Genomic DNA, 17,762 nt, shown 5'->3' with positions numbered 1-17,762 from the left:
CTATAGTACTTTTTCCTTTGGGAAGGTACCATCTGTGCAGTCTGCAATTTTGTTGAAGAAAGATGTTGAATCTATTTAATATTTCTTGAAAAATAATTGATTTCTGTGCATTTTTTTTCACACTGCATCAAATTAAGGTTGATTACGTCGATTAAGCGTCATGAGGTGGAGCGTGAGGGGTGGTTCCCTATTTTTTATTTATTTATTTTTGTTGATGCTGGGAGTTGGAACCCTATTAGTTAGGTTGCTTAATATTTACGCTAAGTACTCTTTAACAAGATGGCGCCGAGTATGGCAGCCTCGTCGCGAGCTCCCCCAAGCAACAGCTTTTTTCTGTGTTTAATTTTACTTTTCCTTTATTTTTTCACGAGCAGCACTTGTCTCCTTGTGTACGACCGACAAACCTTACTGGACATAAAAGACGGTCTTTCTTATAACTTTCCGGAGTTCAAGTTTTGCAACACGGACGCTCCGTTTGCAGACCCCCCATTCATCTCACCTGAGACGCCTTTGTTCTCTGGCCCTGGAGGCCCCAAACGCCGACGCAGAGGGAGAAGATCTGGCGTTCTGGTTCGACTGAGACGGCGCACTAACAGACCACCGTTACCCAGTTTATTACTGGCTAATGTGCAGTCTCTGGAGAACAAGCTGTGCGAGCTTCGGGCACGGATCTCATTCCAGCGAGAGATGCGGGACTGCTGCGTGATCTGCCTCACAGAAACCTGGCTATCGGACAAGGTACCGGACTCCGCAATACAACTACCGGGGTTCTCCGTGCATCGCGCGGACAGGTCACAGGATCTTACTGGGAAAAGCAGAGGCGGTGGTGTGTGTTTCATGATCAACAACAGCTGGTGTGATTATGTGAACGTGCACCCAGTCAAATCCTTCTGCTCACCGGACCTGGAGTACCTGATGATTAAGTGCCGGCCATTCTGGCTACCGAGGGAATTTACAGCAGTGATTATTACGGCTGTTTACATTCCCCCACAAGCCGACACTGACCGAGCACTCAGGGAACTGTACAGCGCGATCAGCAGCGAGGAAACCGCACACCCAGAGGCAGCGTTTATCACAGCCGGAGACTTTAATAAGGGAAACCTGAAGAAAGTCTCACCCAAACTCCACCAACACATTCCTTTTAACACACGTGGAGACCGGCTACTCGACCACTGCTACACCTCTTTCCGGGATGCGTACAAAGCCCTCCCCCACGCCCCATTCGGCCAATCAGATCACCGCTCCATCCTGCTCCTGCCCGCCTACAGGCAGAAGCTGAAACAGGAAGCTCCAACCCGGAGGGCGGTGCACTGTTGGACGGACCAATCGGAGTCTGCGCTGCGGGACTGTTTTGATCACGCGGACTGGGAAATGTTTCACGTGGCTGCTAGGGACATTGATGAGTACACAGACTCAGTCTGCGGATTTATCAGGAAATGCGTGGAAGATGTCGTCCCATCCAGAACAGTTAAATCCTTCCCAAATCAAAAACCCTGGATTAACGGAGATGTTCGCGCGGCACTGGCGGCACGGAGCACCGCCTTTGCCTCCGCGAACACATCGGACTACAAACATGCACATTACCAACTCCGGAAGACGATCAAAGCAGCCAAACGTGAGTACAGGGACAGGGTGGAGCAACAGTTTGACAACCCCGACAGACTTTAGAGGGAAAACCAGCACACCGCAGACCACGGCCTCTCTGTGTGAGGATCTAAACGTATTCTACGCTAGATTCGACACAGCGAACACCATGAGACCGGACAGTGTGCGCACCGCGGATGACGTCAGTGCGCACACTGTGTCTGAGGAGGATGTGCGGAAGTGCTTCAGGAAGGTGAACGCACGCAAAGCTACTGGTCCGGACGGGATTCCCGGCCGCGTCCTCAGGTCATGCGCGGCTCAGCTGGCTGGAGTGTTCACGCACATCTTCAACCTTTGCCTCTCTCTGTCTGTAGTCCCAGCCTGCTTCAAAATGGCCACCATCGTCCCTGTACCCAAATCCTCCACCATCTCCTCATTGAACGACTGGCGACCTGTAGCCCTGACCCCCATCGTAAGCAAATGCTTCGAGAAGCTGGTCAGGGACTTCATCTGCTCTGCACTACCCGACTCACTGGACCCTCTACAGTTCGCATACCGCCACAACAGGTCCACTGATGATGCCATAGCCCTGACACTACATACTGCCCTGTCACACCTGGAGAAGAGAGACACGTATGTGAGAATGCTGTTTGTAGATTACAGCTCAGCATTCAATAACATCGTTCCCTCGAAGCTGGACAGGAAACTCCAGGATCTAGGACTGAGCAGCTCCCTCTGCAGCTGGATCCTTAGCTTCCTGTCTGACAGACGCCAAGTGGTCAGACTGGGCAGCATCACCTCATCCCCCATCACACTGAACACTGGTGCTCCACAGGGATGTGTACTGAGCCCTCTCCTATACTCACTCTACACCTACGACTGCACAGCCACTAACAACTCCAACATCATTGTGAAGTTTGCGGACGACACTACAGTGGTGGGTCTTATCACCAATGGTGATGAGACGGCTTACAGGGAGGAGGTCAGTGCCCTGTCCCACTGGTGTCAAGACAACCATCTCACCCTCAACGTCGCAAAGACAAAGGAGTTGATAGTGGACTTCCGGAGGTGCAGAGAAGTACACACCCCCATCACCATCAACGGCGCTGCTGTGGAGAGAGTGAGCAGCTTCCGGTTCCTTGGTGTACATCTGGCTGAGGATCTTACGTGGTCAGTACACACAAACAAAACAGTGAAGAAGGCGCAGCAGCGCCTCTTCTTTCTCAGGAGACTGAAAAGATTCGGCATGAGCCCCCGCATCCTCAGGACCTTCTATTACTGTGCCATTGAGAGCATCCTCACTGGATGCATCACCACCTGGTATGGCAACAGCACCGCCTACAACTGCAAAGCTCTCCAGCGAGTAGTGCGGTGCTCTGAACGGATAATTGGAGGTGAGCTTCCCTCCCTCCAAGACATCTACAGGAAGCGCTGCCTGAGGAAAGCGGGGAGGATCATCAAGGACTCCAATCACCCCAGCCATAAACTGTTCAGACTACTTCCATCAGGAAGGAGGTTCTGCAGCATCCGGTCCCGAACCAGCAGACTGAGAGACAGCTTCTTCCATCAGGCCATCAGACTGATGAACACGTCATAGACACCTCAGCTTCACTACTGGAACTTCAACATTATGCACTCCATACTGTACAGTAATGCCACTGTTTTGCACATGTCTCAACTCTGTATATTTTTATATATTTTATTTATTGTTTACTCTATTTAATTTGTAAAATATGTGTACACACACACACACACACGTAGAAAAATATTTAGTATACACATCCAGAAATGCATATACTATTATATATTGTACATATATTTATTAGTTTCAGATGTAGCCATTCTTGTATTTTGCTTGTTTACATTATTGTATTTTGCACAACTCTGTTGCTTGTGAAGCTCACACACAAGAATTTCACTCACATGTGCTGTACCAATGTACCTGCACATGTGATGTGACAATAAAAGTGATTTGATCTTTAAAATACCAGAATAGGGAGGATGGTGTAGGTTTAAGTTTATTAGATTGATCAGTATTGCTGAACTATGAAATATTTTTTTTGCATACAGGTATAACAGAATAGCTTTAGTGTAGTTGTTGTTTTAAACTTGAGTATGAACTTATACAAAATGCAGCACGATATTTAAAAAAAACAGTTTTGTTGATTAAAAAACACTATATCAGATTCATATCGGTATCGCAGATATCCAAATTTATGATATCGGTATCGGTATCGGACATAAAAAAGTGGTATCGTGCCATCTCTAGTTGTAACACTTCCAATTTCTCCAATCAGGGCTAAGTTTCAAATGATGTGACTCATCCTGTGCATGCCCAATTCAGTTCTGCTATCACATGTGAAAAATCAGCACATTTTGTCAAACACAGACAATTTAACACGAAAAAAAGTAATTTGTATGCCAAAAAGTAAGTTTTTCTACTTTATTTCAATTTCTAATAGCATTATTTGCTTTTCAGTTAAACTCATCAAACTTAAATTGTGTTATTTGTATGTCTATGGGGATATATTCTGTGTAGGTCTTTAGTGCTAATGTTTTAGCCGTTGGCTGTAATGTTAGCTAGTTCATGGCTATAGGAGTCTGGGTCAGTTGTAACAGCAACAGTCTGGGTTATTTGTAACAATAATGCAGATGTTACAACTTACCACACTATTACTTTAACTTGTATTAAACAAGTTGGGGCAGTGACATCAGCAGAGAGAGGTTCACTGGTCGCTTTTGTATATGCGGTTAATGCCATTGACAACACAATTCCTCCACTGTTTGTGTTCCCACACATACATTATGCAGACCACTGTGTCAGAGATGGACCAGTAGGAAGTACTGGTAGTGGAAATAAGTCAGGATGGGTGTAAGAAACAGATTTCCTCATCTTTCTGAAGCACTTTGCAAACCACACCAAGGTAAGCCATGATAAAAAGTAATGGAATTGCGATGCTGGTGAACAACTACATTTTTTCAGCTTCATTGTTATGTTCAAAATTGGTGCACGAGTTGTAGGTTATAATGCCAACTTAGCCAATGAGGCCAAACTCAAGGAAGACCAACCAAAATTAATGAAATATTCAGTTGCAGAAAATTCCATAACTTGTCTTTTTTGGGCAGTTGGAATATGTTCAAAAGCTAGATTTCTGCATTCTGTCACACACACACAGAGCTACATAAATGGCTCTAAGTGCATTCATGTGTTGAATAAACAAAGATTACATGTTAATGTTTTGTTAGTACCCTTATTTCATTGTGTTACATTTCACCCCAGGATATGTTACAACTAACCCAGACTATGGGGTTAATTGTAACATTTCACTCTTTGTGTTTGAGACCATACCATGCAATGGGTAATTGTGCTGCAGAGAAAATAGCTGCACTATTTAATAGCCGAGACATGTAAATACTTTGCATTACATTTTGAATCCTACCTTAAAAGAGCTCCAATTTACAAATAATCTTGACAACTCAACTTTTAGTAATAATTGAAGTTCTTCTTAGATCACCTGTAGTTTACACCTTAGGAGCTTTCAAAAAACAGCTATGATAAATATAATAATTACCTCATCACAAGAAAAGGGGCATAAAAAATAATCATGAGCACAAGCATCCTTGGCTCCATTACTAAGTGGGCTGCACCAATGTTTTTTCCTTAAATTCTTTCTGATGTACAGCCTGTTATGATTCAGTGTTATCAGTGTTTGTTTTATGTGTGACTATTCCCAAAAGAGGATGGCTGTGAGTTTTTTCCTTTTCTTTCATGGGGGTGGACACCTGGGCGTGCCTGCTGAGTTGTTGGGTGGAGGTTGTTCCTGCCCTGGGATTGGACAATTGGTTGATCACCTCCAGTATTTAACCACCAGATGACAACCACCTGACCCCTCTCTCCTAGCCTCCACCACCCCAACAAAGAGCCTGTGTTTTTGATTTGTTGTTACATAAAGTGTTTTTACCAATTGACTCGCAAGTTTAACCTCGTGTGTGTCTGGCGTTAGAGCTTTGATCTTGTAAATAAATTTGTAAAGAAGCATTTGTGTACCTTTTTTTCACTGTGTATATATTGTTCACTGCAGCAGCCTGCTAGGCGTGAGAAGCCATTTTTTGTTGATTCAGTTTTCTCCTGTTTTTCTTTTAGAATGTTAGGTAAGTGAACTGTCTTTTGGTTTGATTTCTTTTGTATAGGGAAGCATAGGAACCTTTAGGGAGTTTTGTATATTCTTTTGGCATTGCTCACTGCTGAAGCAAATAAACGGCACTTTAAAGGGTGATCCTGTTTTTTCTTTCTTGAGTAGTGCGTGAGTGGGGGCCAATTTCTTTTGCGTTCAATGCGCACCTAGACTTAGAACGATACAAGCCTTATTACACTGTTATCTACCATCTTTTTTGCTGGGAGCTGGAGTGGGAAAGAATGCAGAACCAACCCAGATCTAGATAATGTGAAATAAGATTTTACTGTGCAAATGTGCAGTGCTTCAAAGGTGACACTTAGACGCGCCATGATGTCTTGATTTATTTGAAAAACAGAAAAAAAAAAAAAAAAAAAAAGTAGTACATATTCACGTCAAATGTCTACTGAGAACACACTAAAAACAATTTCACAAAGAAAACTGCCTTTTTTGGAATGAAGCAAATAAAATTTCAAGTAGTGGCATTTTCTTTGTTCTTTTTTCTCATTTATACATAAAAACACTATGTACATTAAAAAAAAACCAACAAAAAAACAACACAGGCTATAACCAGTCTGAAGTAACAGTTTAAAATGCATTTACAGTCAGTCACAATCCTTTCAACATCATGTACTGGTCCTCCTGAATGTGGGATGAAATTCAGTGAAAACCCCAGAAAGAAAAGACAAAAAACAAAAACTTGTTTAGTGTAAAAAAAACAACAACAAAAAAACAAAAAAAACAACTTCCATTTGCGTCAACGACAGAAACACTAATGCATTAAAAACCACTTTAGTACTGATTGTTCAAGCGTGGAAAGTTGTTACATTAATCATCACAGAAGGGAGGGTGGTTCAATCAAAGTGCTAGACCTTATACAGATGGAGAAAGAAAGAAAAGTGAGTAAAGCACTTTTTCACATCATCTTAGAGTTCTGTGTTGCGCTGGGTGCTGTGTCAGGTCTGCGCAAAAATAAGTTACAACCACACAACACCAAACATTTGCACAATAGTTGTTCGGCTGGTGGTTCTTGGTCATTGGCAAAACTTCACAAATGTATAGTGTATGAAAAACCCAACATTTACCACCTGATGTGATTAGTGTGTTACAGGTCTTAACACTGATCAAAACATTAAAACAGAATAAAAATTTATACACAGCACAACTGGTGTATAGTTACAAGACTACAGAGGATGCAGTTCACCAAATGAGTCATTTCACAGCTCTGCTTCTCTGAAGGTAGATGCCCCTGAAACGAGTAAAACAGACACCACCACAGTACCTTTGGCAAAGAACAAAAGTGAACGTGAAGGCAAACAATCATTGACGATCCATTAAGTAGATGACAGTGGTCACCTATGTATGAAATTCACCAAAATACAAGCTTACTTCTTGTACAGACAGTGCATATCAGCAACCAAAACAATACACCCCCCCCCAAAAACAAAACATATCCATGAGGTTTCACTTTTTACAACTATCCAGCGTGATCTGAGATAGGTCGTTGTAGGAGACTGTAAAAACAGCTGAAATGGCAACCATTGTACCAGGGTCCTGAGGAAAGGCAAGTTATTTTCCAGTGGTATCAGAGCTGAGTGTGAGTCTCTTTACTGGAGGTATTTAATTGCTGCAAGCCTGTAAACATGTAAATGAAATGTAACACAATAGAAGGCATGTTTCTATTCTATTCATATACAGACGTTCGTCTTTCCCTTACTTCTCCTTGAGCCAAGTCTCTAGATCTTGTGGTGATTGACAGACCAGTGCAGACTGACATGAGTCAGCCTGCAATATTGAAAAGTGCTGGAATTTTTTTTTTTTTTTTTGTGTGTGTGTGTGTGTGTTTTCTTAAAGTGTGAAAAGTCTGAGGCCATCAAAATAACCATGGTCTATAGGCTCAGAAACCCTGCACTGGCAGAATACTCTTCTTCCTCCTCTTCTCTCTCCACCTCGCATCCACTGTGAGCCGCTGTGTTCTTCCTTTTTACTTGTTTGCTAGATGTGCCCCGAGGCCTCTGCATGGGAACTAAGAGGCGGAAGCCTGGCTGGGCATTGGAAGAAGCAGCACCCAGAGAAGTGGTAAAGGTCTTGAATGTGCAAGCCCTGAGAGACGATGAGTAGGAGGAGGAGGAACATGTAGATGAGGGGCTTACACTCTGGACTGAGGAATATCCTGAACTGTGAAGGTCTTTAGAGAGGGAAACGGGCTCTTGGCCTTGGGAATCCTTGTTCACCTCCCTCCTTGCTTCACAGAAGCTGTCCTCATCGCTGGATAGAGCTCGGCAGTGCTCCCCCCTTTCGCCTGCATCAGTAAGCGGATCCAGCTTGATGGATATCATGGAACCTATTGGGGGAAAAAAAGAAAAGAAAGTGCTGCTTAGTCATCTCCATTTAAATTATGTCTTACTCAAGATGAACTCAGGCATTATTCTCCTGTTCATATAGTTTAGCTCATTTAAATGCATTAAAGAATTTGAGCCTGCTGGTAATCAGCACTGCATTAAGCGTGCCCTACCCCTCCCTCATACTCACAGTCATCCTCTCTCTCTCCCTCGCTTTCTTCCTCCCTGTCCCCCTCATAACCCGAGCAGGAAGTGTCCAGGCTCCAATCCAGGATGTCGCCCAGCAGCTTCTCCTCCTGATTTGATAGTTCTGCAGTGGGCGTGGCCACAAAGCTGCCTCGGTGCGCCTGCATGCTGTCATCGCGTCTCCTTCGGAAAAACAGTGGGACAAGCAGAGGGGTTGCTGTGAGTCACGGGAACTTCTCGCAGATGGCACAAAAACAAACACCTTCTGGTCAAGATGCTTCACGAGTCAGTTCGCCACAGCACACAGGTGACTCAGCCACGATAAGAGCTGCTAAATGAGCAAGGAAAGAGGCGGGGTGTGTCTCAATTCTCCGCATGTCCTAAATCCCATCACACCAGCACTCTACTAAGCTTGTATTGATTTTCTATATACATCCTGCACATGATGCAAAACTGGGTGCTACACATGCCACATCATGTTACATACTGGAGCTTTAATAGGAACTGTTCCCTGGTCTTTGCTGATGTAGTCAGTACACTTATCTAAAATCATTTGATTGCTCGCACAGGGTACATTGCGCAGCAAATGTTTTTACTGAGTGGCCAATTAATACCGATTTTCACAGTCATAGAAAGAGAAAATAAATGCCACATTACTCACAATTATGTGAGCTAATGATGTGTCTCTACACATTCAGACCCTGCTTACTTCTTGCTATCGCTTGATGGAGAGGCCAGGAAGGTATGGATGTCCGCTGGCTGACCAGTGGGACTGGGAGGCTCCATCTGAGGCACCACCTCAGGAATCTCCAGGATCTGGCAGAGCTCTTTAAAATCCATCACCTTGTTGAAACCATGAAGGGGAGGAAAAAATTTCATTCAGAAAAACCACGGCAAGATATGCCTTAACCATGCCTAACCCTTTTTTATAAAATTAAGACAATTAATAATAATAATACTAGCGCAGTACCTTATCTTTACTGATGTGGTGGTAGGCCTCGTCTTCAAACCGTTGCTTGACACCAGTGAGAGAGACGTGCCTGTAATCTTTGGGAACATCTTGACTGAAACTGAAGACAGACAGGGAGGGGGAAGCAAAGGGGAAAAAAAACAAGACCTGAGTATGATCCAGTTTACTTGCAGCAACACTTCAATCATCTCTTGGGGACAAATCTTGTTACTTGTCCATTTGCGAATTACAGTTTGTTGATACGATGCTCACCTATCAAAGAGACTCACCCCGAGGCACGTTTCTGTGACTCAGTTGCTGATTCACTGGTCACCCACACACACACACCCACATCCAACCACCTCCACATCAATAGTCCAAATGCTTCCCTCTGTCTATAAGACTCTGGCACTCTCTCCACTTTGGTTTTGCTTTAAAACCCTCACGGCCAATCACTTTCTTTGGCCAGAGTCATCAATCAATTCTTGTTATCTTCCAATCGAGGAAAGCACAGTGAGGCAACAGGGAAATACATTTTTGGCTCATCTTCTCCAATGTAGGTTCTGTAAAGCTGCTGAGCTGTACATAAACAGCTTAACGGGCATTTGCTTTATTAATTTGTGAGATCCAATAATAGGAGAGAAACTGGTGAGATTATTGGCCATGGGAGCACGTCAATAGCAATTTTACAGTCTGCTTGTAGTTTTGGAGTTCCATCGACCAATCACGTTTGAGCAGGGTTTAGGTGAATGCAGGTAAATCTCTTTTCTCCGAACATGGACGAACTGTAACAACGAAACCACCAATTATCATAAGTGACAGCTGGGAAACAAAAAAAAAAAAACAAAAAAAAAAAACAAACGCATTGATAAATAATAACCCAAAGACAAAACAGGAAGTTTTTGTCATCTGCTTTCAGTCAGCCCATTAGCCCACTCCTTACTTTGCCAATGCTGATTTCCCCCCCCCCCCCCCCGTTTTTCTTGACTTAGCGTTGCTTCTTGCTTTACCATAACAATTTCTTAAGTACATAAAGAGTTATAAGTCCCTCAGCCGAACAACCTGTAATTAACAACAAGCTACAAGCAAGACGCAGCCTCCAGGGCTGAAAAGTCAAGCCAATAAAGAAGTGCCAAAAACTGCAATCCTTCTAATTGCCACTTAAGTATGACTCCAAAAAACAAGTCATTTCCCACAGGCTGCTCTTGTTAAAATATCACATTTTAAAGTTTAAAAGCAGATTTACTGCCCGCTACAAACTGTTATGGCCTCTATGGATAGTTTCTTCCTTCATCACAACCCTACTGTGGGGCGATTTATTAAAGAAAAAAACAAAAGAAAGAAAAAAACAAACAAACCCATCCTCCATGCTGGAGTTTGAGGCATAGCAGCAGCAGCATTTGTTATACTAGGCTTCACCTCCACAAACTGCATCTATTAACTGGACTTCTGGACTGTGCTCCAAAAAGAGCATTTTAATAGAACTGACTGACTAAGAATATGGCTCACTATTTAAAAACAGGCCAAGCAAGAAATTTGTGCTTCAGTTTTTTGCGAGTAAGAGTATGATGCATTTAGAAATGCATTCATTCCTAAATGCAATGATGTGAAAACCTCAAAGCCATTTAAAAAAAAAAAAAAAAAAAAAAAAGGAAGAAAATAAAGAAGAAAGATCCCGTGTGCACAGAGATTTCTCCAGATTCTCAGGATGTTTTGATATTGGATGATTATATGGATTATGATGTACATGGTGAGATATTTTTGAAGTCTCCACAATGTTAAACTGATGAACCTCTGCTCATCTTTACTCATGAGAAACTGTCTCTCAAAGACCCCCCTTCTCAAACCCAGTCATATTACTGTCCAGATGCCAATTAGCATATTTAATTGTAAAATGTTTCTTTTAAGTACTACTATAATCTCCAAGCCGTTTGTTGCCCTACATCCAAACTTTTTTGCGCCACGTTGCTGCCAAATTCAAAATGAGCTAATATTTCCATTAAAATTACGCTCCCTCTTTTCTGTGATCTATTCTGAATAAAATATGGGTTTATTTGATTTGAAAATAATTGCATTCTGTTTATTTACATTTTAAGTGCACAATTTTTGGAATTTTAGCAATTTCTGCATACTAAAACCATGATTATGCTGTCTATGCAGACAGGTGGCGCATAGACAGTATATAACATGAACATAGCTATTGTGATGTTACTCGTTGATTTCCGAAGTCCCGTTTTGAAGCCCAAAGGTGAGTATAAACTGTCTGTGAAGCATAAACTGTCCATCTATTGGCTGATGACTTGTTGTTGAAACCTCATTAGCCAATGAGTGTACAGTTTCACGCCATAAATAATCCTCGATTATGAAAGATGGTATGACCAAGATTTACAAAAAAAACTTCCTTTTTTTTAAATTTAATATTATCCCAAAATGTATGACTGAGTCCATCAGACTTGTTTACAGAGGTCAAATCAGAAAGCTGTTTTTCTAGACTTCTATTGGATCGAAAGTCTTTCTGCAACTTCAGCTATCACCATCTGGTGGCCTTCAAGCAGAATGCAAGTTTAAGGCATTTCTACATTGGTTTCATTTTTCTGACGTGGAAGCTACGTCCATGTTTTTTTATTGTTTATTGAGCTGGAGACACGATGGCTAAGTAATCATTCCTGTTGTACTACTTTGTCCACCTACTCTGGTACACATGGGGTTAAGTGCATTGTACTGCTAAGTCTCTGTAATGCAAAGACCGAGCTGACTCAGACGTGCAAAGTATAATCAAGGCTTTAAGCAGATTGCTCCTGTGTCGGTGGGGTGAACCAGTAAAGTTTATGCAGTTACATCTGTAGTTCCAATTACATGGATACTAGATAATGCTAAGACTTAATCTGGTTTTATAATTTCAATGTGCACGAGTTCTCTTGGGTTCCTGGAATGTGGAGGGTCCAAGGCTTCAAAGAAGTATAACAGGAATGATAACTCTCATGTTGGGTCTCCAGTTGTCCGTGTCCGTAACCAAGTATAACCCAGGGTTTAGTAGGATCTGCGCTAAGTAACCACTAATCAAATACAGTAGGGTAAAGCAAACAGCACAAAATAGATATGCCCATTTTATATTTCTTATTACACTTGCAGCTTATGATCTGAAGCATTTAAGATGTGCAAGTCACGGCTGCTCTGATGTCATTTGATGTCACACTCTGTGAATCTAACATGGCGTGATGTGAGGGAGTTTAGTTTTGCGTACACACACACACACACACACGCACACACGCAGAAACGTACCATTTGACATAGAGCAGCACTGAAAGGGGAACAATGTCTTGCTTGGAAAAGCCTGTGTAATCTGCCAACAAGGTGGGCCAAAGAGGAGCTGCAGAGAGGAAGAACACAGACATAATTTAAGATGAAGGTAAACTTAACACGAAACTAAACCTGTACATTCTGCTTGTTTGAAAAGACTCTTGAGTTACAGCCTGTTGTTAAAAGGCTGGAACGTTGTACGAGTGTGTATGAGCGAGTGTGTTTACCATAGTGATGTAATGCCCGTGTGAGCAGCAGTGCGGCACAGGCCAGTTTAGCAGGTGGCGGTGTGGCTAGAGCAGAGTAAAGCAGGGACAGCTCGCAGATGTAGCTAAATAGGTGAGTGGTTCGCCTCTCCAGAGGGAGCAGAGAGAACAGGACCTCGCCGTAGTCCAGCAGTGTGGGGCTCTGCAAGAAAGCATAAGCATTAGTCTTTGCATTAAAGAAGGTCGGGAAATACTTCACTGGCACCAAATACTAAACAATACACTAAACAAACGATGCTTGTTGTATTCACCCTGATGTTTCCCTCCAGCACAGAGATGACCTCTCCCATCATTCGAACCAGGTCCTCATATTTGTAGGTGTTGTCTGTCAACCAAACTGCTTCACGTATGGTCAGGATTTCTTTGCTGATGTATCTGAAAAGGAAAAAAAAAAGTTACAAAACATTTGCCTTTTAGATAAATAAATAATTCAGAAACGAACAAAAACCATGGTATGTGTGCATCCTTACCTTGTGCAGATGACCATGCAGGCGATTCCTAATAACTGAAGACGAGCTTTGGGGACAGACCGCAAAGTCAAATAACGGTCCACGCAGCCTACAGTCACATGCAGCGTCTGGCTGGTGAAGTCCTTCATTGTGGTCACCTCCACAAGCCAGTCCACCAGGATGTACCTGGAGACAAGCAGACAAAAAATTTAAAATCAGGTGCATCAGGGCAGTGTGCCAAGTTTTAACCATGTAATAATAATCAATATCGTAAACCTTTTAAGAATATAAACTGGGTGGCTTTGGAAAGCAGAAAGTGGCGTTTCTAAAACTTGGTAACAACAATTCAAGTTAACTCAGGGCATCAGACTCGGTCACATCTACCTCAAGTCGATGTGGTAACTTTTATTGCCGGGGTGTGTCATCCCTTTACTAATGTCATTAAAGAAGGGGAGGATAATCAGCACGCAGTGAGTCATCACAGGGACTAGAGATATTCATCAAGAGACAGTAAAATCATGACGTTGCTTCTGTTCGATCTACCTCATGCTGTCCTTGATTCCTTGTTTCAAGATTTCCTGAGATGAGGGCCGTGATGCTGGATTACAGGAGCTGAAGAGCTGGGCGACTAAATCCGAGCAGGCCTTCGACTCCAAACCCAGTGGATTGCCACTGCTGCACACTTTGGCCAAGGACAACTAGGGGAAGAAGACAAAGCACTAAAATAATTACACAAGAAGGCTTGACATCTTGCTGCTATGTAACGCTAGAAAGGCAACAACAAAGTTTAGTACTGTATTAGTTTCCTGATATAATTACAGACCTTGGGATTTAGCTGAGTCATACTTTTGTGATTCAGTGGGGCGAAAAAAAAAAAGAAAAAAAAGAAAGAGAGAACGTCAACATCTGTCAAGCCCTCTTGACTTTAGTTGATAGCATTTCAATAAGTAACTCCAACTCTGGAGAAATGTAGGCCCGGGTAATAAAAAACAAGAAATGACAGCTGAAAGGTTTTCAAAAGAAAAGCCATTTGCTGCTTTTTTGTATCACCGCAGGGGAGTACAAAGAGAGAACAAAGCTACAGATTGACAGAGAAAACCGATCACAAGAAACCAACTGAAAGTTGGTGAATTGTCCTCAATCACGCACCTGTGCCTCCCAACATCCTTTCCCAGCATAGTCCCTGAGGGTTCGCACACACTGCAGGTACCTTCCTGGATCTGCGATCTGAAACACATACACCAAAAAAACCGAAAACAAAACCGTAAGCTCATGATTGGAGTCAACGTGAGAATCTTTCTAGAATCTGTAAAGCATTTACTATGTTAGCTGGTTATGTTTGACTGACTGTGTAAATAAGAAATAAATCCCAAACAAACAGCTGTCTTCACCAAAGGCGCATGCTTCTGAGAGTAAATCTCGAAACACGGTAATGAGAGAACCTGACTCACAGCTGCCTTACGGCTGTGCTGCCACATCAGGTATGAGCTCTGTAGACAGCCAGCCTGTGACGACTCCTCCAGCATGGATATGGCTTCTGAACGCTTCTCATCATCCTGGACAAATGAAACACAGTTCCTTAAGGTTAATGATAGCAGTAAAGGTAAACTGTCTGCCGCATGCTGTCTCTGCAACATATGAAGGCTCGTGACATAGTTCTGCTTTGTCACATTGGTAAATAACAAAGCATACTGAAGCTGTGAGTAAGAAGAAACAACAAGGCCTGTAAGACAACAGAAGCTGCATGACAGGGACTTATTCCATCTGTGGTGCTAATGACCAACTGGTCCAACAGCCCCTGTGACATCAGCTCAGTTTTAGGTTTTGGTGAAGGGGTGGGGGTAATAGAAACTGGTCTAACCACACCTGGATTGAGATACAGCCCCCCACAGTCTCACTCACCTCAAACAGCTGCAAAACTTTGGCCAAACAATGCAACAGGGGACCCCTCCTCTCCTGCAGAGAAATCACAAAAGCAGATTGGTAAACAGTTTTGCACATGCAGTGTATGGCACTGTAAATCATAGTCAACTAAGAAGAACAGAAGCCAAGCTTTAGGGACAGGGTGTTCAGGCAGCCTTCCAAATATTACATTTTTATGTAATATTTTGTCTGAATTAATGATTTAAGAGAAACCCCAACTTAATACTTTAAGACCAAATCAGACATCAATGGAGATTAAATTTGCACCCCAGCTGGTCAAACAGGAACTCTGAGCCTACCATGTTGTTAGCGCACTCAGCCTTGAGGTGATCAAACACCACGGCCTTGCAGCAGCTGCCGGTGGGCGACCACGGTGGACGGATGAACACCCAGATGAAGGGATCTGCTGTGAGGGAGCGCAGGCTCTCTGCGAGGCTAAAGAAGTGGGAAGCCTTTCGACCACACACATCTGCTCGGCCCTCGTCACTTAACAATGCTGAAGGCGAGAGAGGATGCACATTTTTAATCAATTAGTTCAATTATTTAAAGGGTTTTCTGTTATCTGTGTTTATATATGACTCCCCATTTAATCTCTGACATGAACCAACCAACAACTTACGTCCTTCATTGTATAAATATGCAATTCCAAGCTTCACAGCAGCTTCAAAATTCCCTTTGTCAGCAGCTCTAAAGGAAGACAAAATTTAAAGTAAAGACTCAAATTGACAAACAACATATATATAAGTACACTTTTGACAGTAGGTGATGTACCTTTCAAAAAGCCATAATGTGTTTGGGGATGGCCACGTGTCTCTGAAACTGACCCTGGCCCAAACACTAGAGTGGTTGTCAACAATGTCCCGCAGCTGAGAGTGAACCTGAAACAGGCATTTAAAAAAATAAATAAAAATAATTAGAACCCCAGCAGAGGAGAAATCTCAGGTAATAAAGAGTTTAGCTGTGTCAGAGTGTGCACTTTTACTCACAGCTCGGATAGACAGGAGATCCTCTGCAGAGAGATACTGGAGCACACAGAGAAGAACCTCCTCAGGAAGAGACAGCAAGGTGATCCCAGAAGATCGCTTACGTACCCGCTTCCGTGCTGGAACCGAGTAGCATTTTGAACAACGGCAGTGGACAACTGAAAGAAAAAAAGCAAAGAGGAACTGCATATATTACACATCAAATGTTTTGAATACTTGAGCATCTTTCCCATATTCACCCTGCAAGCAACAGCACTGGGAGGAATGCTTTAAGTGTACACAATCAAAATCACAAATCACTTAAAATTCCACACCTAAGTGCAAGATTGGCTAACTAATTCTCACATTAATGACAAACTAATATTTGCCTTTCATTGAAAGCAGGTCAAGTTGATTTAGACATACAGTGATGCACTCCAAGATGAAGGTTGCATGGCTCCACATTCAAAACTACTAACGTAAGGCATCTACGGGTGGTCTACTCAAACTCTCTGTGAGTGAGTGGGAAAATGTTTAAATTAATGGAAAGATCATCACCTTAAAAGTATTAAAACACATAAAAAGCTAATGTTTTTTTTCTGCAGATGTTAAAAATCTAACGGCGGTGAACTGAGCAGCTGAAGGAGGAAAGTCAAAGTCGATGAGCGCCCAAATTTCCCTCCTGTAAGTTCCACGGCAGTAGTAACGATGAGTTTCAATTAGGTTTCAAATTCGAACTAGTCTAACGCTAAGTATTTATTTTTCAATGACCACAAAATGCTCACAAAGTTAAAAGAAGAGACGTTTTACCTGCATAGATATATTGCCAATATGATTTACCATTACTTCCCGGAGGCTATACCAGTTAACGTTTGTGGTGAGCAGCAGCTAATCACCAATGCTAACTGTGTCAAACTTTAGTGCTCTGAAGTAAGACCGCAAACACTTGTTGCATATTATAGTAATTTCCATATATCGGTGTTAGCAAGAACAAGTTGAAAAAAGTACTTACCGCCTGCTTTCATTGCAAGTACAGGGATCACTCCTCAAACAGCGATGTCTTACTGTAGATGCAACTCTTGAGTAGCGATTTATATACGAGACGATGTTGGCTAATGTTACTCACATTCAAATGCTCACACTAATTACTAGAAAACGAAATAGGCAGTGTTACAGTGTTGTTTCCTGTGTCTGTTTTGCTGTGATAGTTGACTAATGTCTCCGTAAGTTGTTAGCTATTGCCTGAATTCAAATCCAAGCACGCGTCCTCACTTATTGGACCCGCCCCAAAAGATGCTCTCTAGGACCGCCCGCGCTCACCGTTTAAACTATACGTTCAATCTGATTGGTCCTCACTGATGATGCCTTTATTTAACATTTTAGCCATTTGATTGGTCAGCGCGAAGAACGCTCGCGACGATTGGTCAGACGGTATAAAACTGTAACATATTAAACGCTCATTGGAGAACGTAACGACATTTCGAAGTACGCGCTCGTTAGTGAAGGTATATAATTGGCTGACCCGATTTAGAAGCATGCCCACCGAACAACCTTTAAACAGTGGACTGTGGGAAATGTAGTTGGATAGAGAATATTTTTTAAAGGTACGGTGTTTAAAGGGACAGG

The 17,762-nt window shown here is 42.6% G+C and overlaps 1 protein-coding gene across 1 annotated transcript; it reads right to left on the bottom strand.

Annotated features, from left to right (window-relative positions):
* Positions 1 to 6,088: 6,088 nt before the first annotated feature.
* Positions 6,089 to 17,459, bottom strand: ccnf (cyclin F). The gene is made up of 17 exons (XM_085271254.1): positions 17,149 to 17,459; positions 16,161 to 16,315; positions 15,946 to 16,052; positions 15,794 to 15,861; positions 15,474 to 15,670; positions 15,154 to 15,207; positions 14,703 to 14,807; positions 14,401 to 14,478; positions 13,795 to 13,949; positions 13,273 to 13,437; positions 13,054 to 13,177; positions 12,764 to 12,944; positions 12,519 to 12,606; positions 9,258 to 9,357; positions 8,997 to 9,130; positions 8,292 to 8,470; positions 6,089 to 8,103 (listed from the first exon to the last, which is right to left on the bottom strand). The coding sequence occupies exons 1-17, from the start codon at positions 17,159 to 17,161 to the stop codon at positions 7,649 to 7,651; spliced, it is 2,358 nt and encodes a 785-aa protein (XP_085127380.1). The 5' UTR covers positions 17,162 to 17,459; the 3' UTR covers positions 6,089 to 7,648.
* Between the last annotated feature and the right edge of the window lie 303 nt (positions 17,460 to 17,762).

Source organism: Mchenga conophoros, linkage group LG4 (assembly GCF_057382185.1).
Source record: "Mchenga conophoros isolate Kocher_MC1m ecotype Shallow Benthic linkage group LG4, M_conophoros_male_GT1.1, whole genome shotgun sequence".
Classification (NCBI taxonomy): Eukaryota; Metazoa; Chordata; class Actinopteri; order Cichliformes; family Cichlidae; genus Mchenga; species Mchenga conophoros.
The sequence above is the reverse complement of the archived record's forward strand: the minus strand, read 5'-3'. Positions and strand labels throughout refer to the sequence as shown.